The following is a 6739-nucleotide window of genomic DNA, read 5'->3' as shown; positions in this document are numbered from 1 at the left end:
TTATTGAGAAAGAAAAGCGAAAACAATTCCTCTTGGCATCAGAATTTCTTAACAGACAAGACTTTTGTCGCTCATGGTTCGTGATTCAAATCAAATATCGTGATTCAACGGCAAGTGGCGAGCAACTACGAGAGCTTGGGACTGCGAGTGCGAATCTATTGTCAGGACGCTGGAGAGTGGTAATGAGTGCCCGATAACGGGGTGAAATTTATCAGCTTGTACAGTACAAGTATAAATTTGTTTTACGACCGTTGGCCGTCGATAAAGGAGCGCGTGCTGCGCCACACCCCAAGGTGTGGCGATTGGCTGTCAGCACAGTGTGTAGTCAGAGCGATTGCGATTGCAATCTCTAACGTCAACAACAACAACAACAACAACAGCAACAATAACAACAACAGCACCAGCAACAACAACAGATACGAGTATAGCAGCGGCAGCAATATTCGCGTACAAGAAAATTCGCAATAATATGGCACTAAACGATTGTTTGCACCCTTCTCAGTAATGTTGCACGCAACACTCGCATCTAGCACGTTTCCTATGCGATAATAAATAGACGAATTTATATCTTACTCGTAATTATTTATGAGCACAGAAAACCGAACACCGAACACACCGAACCTGGCACACAAGATGTTTAAATGCTTTTCGAAATACGGCCACAGTACAAGCTCTCTTGCAGGCATCAATTATTATTATTTTTTTTTTTTTTACCTCTTAAAATAATATTTCCTTTTTTTCTTGTTTATTTATGCCAGTTAAATACATCTGCTTATAATAATATAATAAACTCTAGTTAATATATACATATTGGTTCTTACTCTAATAGTCCCTAATGGACACTCTAGAATTTATTTAAAGTATACATACATTTCGTTTTTCGAAAACCTATGCTAATATTACTAACTTATGAAGTTGTTAAAAAATAATATTTATTTAATGGTAAATTGCTTTAGTTTTGAAGCTTCTTTTCGAGTTATTCGAGTAAAACGATCGTACATATTTTTATTTACCTGTTTAAATGTCATTCAAATTTATATGTATTTATCAAATATAGTTTTATGCTATTGTGTTCAGGTATTTGTTGTTTTCTATTTGCCCAACTCGATTGGTAATTTTAATGCTTTTCTTTTCATTCATTGATTTCCATTTTTAATTGCGTCCAAAATTTATTTCGAGTTGTAAAAAAACGATCGTAGTTGTTTAAGTCCAGCTTAAGAAATACTAATGTGGATTCCTTTTTATTCAACCAGTTCTGAAAACCTTGGTCAACAACGATGAATGATATTTAAATATTGATCTCCCTCGTTTTCTCCTGCAAGGTTAGGCTATTTTATGCTAAACAAAAATATATATTAGGCGTACATTTTAAGATTTCCGCGAAGAAAACTTATTAATGAAAATGTGTGCCATAGCTATAGAATTCTTCAGAAACCTGTTAGTCTGCGAATAGAACTATTTACAACACATAATTGGGTTTTAAACGAAACTATACTATACGAATACTATATACTCGTATGTATATTCCTTAGCATTCTATGGGAGGATATTTGTTGTGATACTGTTTTCATATCGGAAATGTGTTATGAAGTCAATTTGCTTATGAAACAACAATCCTTGAGTGTAAACTTTTGGGCATGTTTGCCAACATAAGGACACAGCAGCATAAGTACCCTTCAATAGTCAGGGCTTAGCAAACATTTTAATGAAGTTGTTTCCATTGCGCTTTAAGGACTACAGCGACTAGGAGTGGGACTGGGACTGGGACTGGGACGGTGATGGAAGAGGGCCATTAACATTAAGCAATTGTAATACTTATGAATGCGTATGCGTGTGTTTTAACTGTAAGAATCATTTTGAAAAATCAACAATATAGCCCAGTGGTTGCCAGGAGAGAGCGTCATTAAGAATGCGCAGCTAGGGTAACGGGACCGCCGCCACCAGCACCACCACCATCACCACCACCCTTAAGTGTTGCACGGATAAAAATTTGCTGCATTATGAGTGTCTGTGTCTGCGCCTGAGTGTGTTTGTGTTTTCAAGAGCTGATATAATTAAATTTATTGAGCATTCAGTTTGATTTTGGGCTTAGGCTTATGGAATATGATTATTAGCGTAATTCTGTAAAGCCAAAATATTAAATAGAGCGAGCGTGGCATCAGGCCTGCCAAGCAAGAAATCGCGAACGAGAGAGATGAAGAGGGAAAGAGAGAAAGTGGGAGAGGGAGAGCAGTGGCAATATAATAATGATTGTGTTGCTGATGTTTGATTAAATCAGAGGGAAATGTGCGATAATTTAGAACAGTAAAAAGGGAGTGGGGAGAGGGGAGAGGAGGTCGGGTTGAGTTGGGTTGGGGCCCTTCAAGTCTTAGACAGAGTGACGTTGCGCTAGGCGATTGTTAAAAGTACCAAATACTAGGTAGTAAGTACATATGTATGTATGTATTTAGTAGAATCAACAAACTGGGTGCACCAATTGCAGGAATTCGGCAGGTTTTATAAATAGCGAACATCTCGAGAATAATTTCATAAATAAAATGAACAAGTGTTTCTAAAAATACAATCATTTCTATTCTAGCGTGTATCTAAATAATGACGATGATGTAGATCGACAGAAACGTAAACGTAAACTGTGCTGTGCCGTGCCGTGCCGTGCTTTGCTTTCCTCTGCCGTGCTCTGCACATGCATGATGATGATCTTTCAGTGTATTGGCTTTTCTATAAGTACCACATATAGTATACTTGTATATGTATGTATGTATATACACAGAGACACATACGCGTATACATACATATATGTGGATTCTTATAGAGAGGTGTGTGCATATGTATATCTATTAATACTGTCTAAAAAATATACTTATGTACATACATATATACGATTGAGAAAAAATGTTTATTTTCCATTTTCTTCCCAGTACCAGTACATTTGTTGGCGATTGCTGTCTGCTGTACGGCTATACGGTGAATTGAGTAAAGCACAACAAATTCCACGAAACAAACGAGGAAGGAAGAGAGAGAGCGAGTGTGTGCGTGTGTGTGTGTGAGTGTGTGTGTGAGCGAACCGTTAAAAGCTAAAGCTGCAAAAAGCGCGCTGACGCCTCTGCGCTTCTGTAGTTCTACTGGTGGGTAGTGGATAGTGGCTGTGGTTCTGCTGCTGCTGCTGCTGGTGTTGGTGTTGGTGTTGATTCTGGTGCTGATCAAGAAGAGCAGGCCCCGAGCCGAGCAGCTAGCATCAAACAGTAATAGATTAACGCTCGTGGAATTCGCTTCGCTTCCACAGAAGGACGATAAACGTGCTGTGCCCGCACTGTTGTCAATAGTCTAGTTGTACGTACAGATATCTCTATATACAAACGACTATACTGTATATTCAAATCGGGTGTCAATCTGTTGAACAATTTGTGCGCGACGTTCGGGTACTTCTGCATACATACTACATACATACCTACAATGTATATATTTAGGGACGTCTACTTATAGGCATATGATTAAATCCTTTGCTATTTGTCGGCCGCGCCTGCGTCTGCAACTCCATTTGCATCTGCATTTGTCCTCCTTTGAGTGCGATTGTCAAAATCAAATCAAATCAAATCAATTAAATCCTTTGCTGGTATACATACATATACATATATATGCATACATACTACATACTATATATATTTATATGTATGTATATAATTACAAGATAACAGCGATGCCGGTTGCAGCATTTCGCATTCAACGATTCATATCTGCAGTATGTAATAATAATACACAAATAATACAAATAATAATAATATCAATATGCAGTACATCTGAGCGGCAGTATCTGTGTTTCTATTCGTGGAATTGTGTAATGGTTGTCAGGCGTATAAATAGATATGGGGCATTCGTCTCAAAATCCCCAAAAAGTGTTGAAAAATAAGAGAAATACATACACACTCTCATGTATATAAGTATGTACTCGCACTACATACATACATAAGAGTATCTCACTCGGTGGCCATGAAAAAGAATTCAGTTAAGTGCCAATAAGCGAAAAATAAGAAAAAACGAAAACCAATGTGAGGAGCCATGGCTTTACGTATTTCACGATAAGGATGTGTATTCTAATTTCTGTACATACATTTTTTTTGCCAATTTTTTTTCCTGTTCAGACAATATAAATGTGCATTTTTTTGTTGCATTTTTTTTCTCTTCAGATAATGTGTGTGATCCTGAAAATTGCTATACAAATAGTAGCTATATAGCGAATTAAAGATGATGTGTCAAAATTCAAATGGTTGCAGACGAATTCCAAAGTCTTTAAATACCCATGTTATGCTCAAACACACATATATATGTACATATGTATCTATCCCGACTATCCGTATACATATTAAAGATTATATATACATATTTATGTATGCATGTATACATATATGTATGTGTGTGTGTATGTTCTAGAAAGATAACGTATATATATATATGTATATATATACATCATATTCAAATACATAGTACATATATATAGAAGAATGAACATACATTTCTATGTCCACTATATCTTCTATATATACATCATTTTGCATATACATACGTACATACATACATACATACATATATACATGCAAACGGTGACTCTTCGAGTCTACGACTAAAAATAAACGTGCACCACATTTGAAATTTTCGTTTTGTGCGGTGAAATATTTTCCATTAAAAAAAATTGTTGTTTCGTGCCGAAAGAGAGGAAAGCGATCAAATTTCCATTTTCCAAAATATTGGTGTGGCGTGCGCACGATTGCCACTGTTACGAGTGCGAGGCGTTGAATATGCAAAATACATCTATACATGCCAACATGTTTACACATTTGTATGGGTGCATACAGACACACACACATACATATATACATACATACATTCGTATGTACGTGTATGTATGTATGTATGCAGATACATCTGTCTACAATTTGTTAGGAATGACCGCTGCTATGCAGCAGACTCTGTGGCTGACCAGCCCCCTTTGGGGTCACACTCTATGAAATGAAATTGCACAACTGCGATTGGTCTTTTGACCATCATCTACACCCACACCCACACCCATACCTACAACCACAACCGCAACCTTCAACCACAGCCCACATACAACAAGCAGAATAGAACAGAACAGAACTGAACTGAACCCACACACAAAACATTTTTAGACAATTACCATTACCCCCATCTTCTTATTTATGTAAATTCCACAATGCGGCAATGCGAATGTTTACAATTCCTTCAATTCTATTACGAGCATTTCCGAATATGTTAACATACTTGTTGAAGTGAGCCATTCTATATAGAATGTTTTGAATATATACATACGAGTATAACTATTAATCGAGCATTTCATAGAACGAGGCAATTTCACACTAAAAATGCACTTCCGCCCGCCCAAGTCAACCTTGACACTTAAAAAAAGAAGAGAAAGAAATGAAAAAACGCTTCCTTAGTACCGTAAATACTATGAATACTGTGCTTTTGTCTGACGATAATAGAAAGAGAGATGGGAAGTAGGGTAACATTTTTCGAATTTTTTCGAAATTGCCAGACGAAAGAAAACAAATTTTGATTCGCTTGGACCTGCTGCGGCACAGCCATTTGGCTTTAAAAAACGCATAAATTGTTGAGCATTTCATGAATATTAATTATTTAAATAAATTCGTAAAAAATATTTGAAATTTGTTTGTTTCGATCTGAATCGAATTGAATGCCGAATGTGTTTTTTTGTGAACTTAATCATATGCCTATGAGTATCAGTCGAACGTGTAGAAACTTTCGTTTCTGTTATTGAAAAACGAAACTTATACACGCAAGGATATAAGGAGGAAAGAACATAAAACGATTTAACTGTAAGTCGTTATATTTGCGATTCTAATTCATAGAGCCTAAGAGCCAGAGCCGTTGAAGACGAGGCATTACGAGAGCCCTCAGCATGGGGGTGGCTGAAGATTTCGCTCCCAGCTTTGTTAAAAAGCCGCAGCTGCGTCAAGAGGATGACGGCAATCGTTTGATATTTGAATGTCAGCTATTGTCTTCCCCGAAGCCTGATATCGAATGGTTTCGCAGCGATAATAAACTAACGGAGGATGGCCGAACAAAATTCAAAATTCAACCCATCGGGGACAACAAGTATACGGTAGTGTTAGAACTCGATGATGTAGTAGAAACAGATGCTGGTCTTTACAAGGTCAAAGCCAAGAATAAATCGGGCGAAGTATCTGCATCAATTAATTTAAATTTCACACGTAAGTAATGACATATCTATCTATCTACATATATACATAAATACATACATCATCTCTCACACATATTGAACAATACATGACCTCGACATAGAAAATTCGAGCGTAGGCCGTTTCTGAAAGTCCATCAACTAACGGTTGAAGGTTCTTTTCACAGAAACACAATTCGATTCGATAATAATTTTAAGTTTTCGAAATGATTTCATTTTGAAATAATATACTCATTTCTTTTTATTTCGCCAATTATTCCATTTCGTTCAGCTGCTGACGAACCAAAAGAAAAGTAAGCGATATTTTCAAATTTCAAATAAGAAAGAAGTTTCTATTTTGTTAATAATACATTCTATTTTTATGCGCTTATTATAACCAACGCTTTGGTTACTATCAATTGCAATTGCAAATCGAGACTCTGCAATATTAGATATACCCACATGCATATATATACATATTTTTATACTAATAGCAATAGCTAAATAGTATATGTATACGCATTC

The 6739-nt window shown here is 36.4% G+C and overlaps 1 protein-coding gene across 17 annotated transcripts in view; it reads left to right on the top strand.

Annotated features, from left to right (window-relative positions):
- The first annotated feature begins 3228 nt into the window (after positions 1-3228).
- LOC115628004 (twitchin) overlaps positions 3229-6739 on the top strand; it is a 51963-nt gene continuing 48452 nt past the window's right edge. For 6 of the 17 annotated variants that reach the window (XM_030523916.1, XM_030523918.1, XM_030523912.1 and 3 more), the window contains exon 1: positions 5912-6248. In XM_030523916.1, coding sequence (XP_030379776.1) covers positions 5936-6248 — 313 coding nt within the window. In that variant the 5' untranslated portion in view covers positions 5912-5935. Of the gene's footprint in view, positions 3331-5885; positions 6249-6506; positions 6529-6739 lie in introns of those variants that run through there. The other 11 variants (XM_030523921.1, XM_030523920.1, XM_030523924.1 and 8 more) reach the window with 9 other exon arrangements.

This window comes from Scaptodrosophila lebanonensis, unplaced genomic scaffold (assembly GCF_003285725.1).
Source record: "Scaptodrosophila lebanonensis strain 11010-0011.00,11010-0021.00 unplaced genomic scaffold, SlebRS2 tig00000098-arrow-pilon, whole genome shotgun sequence".
In the NCBI taxonomy this organism is placed as follows: Eukaryota; Metazoa; Arthropoda; class Insecta; order Diptera; family Drosophilidae; genus Scaptodrosophila; species Scaptodrosophila lebanonensis.
This window is presented reverse-complemented; position numbering and strand designations above follow the sequence as displayed.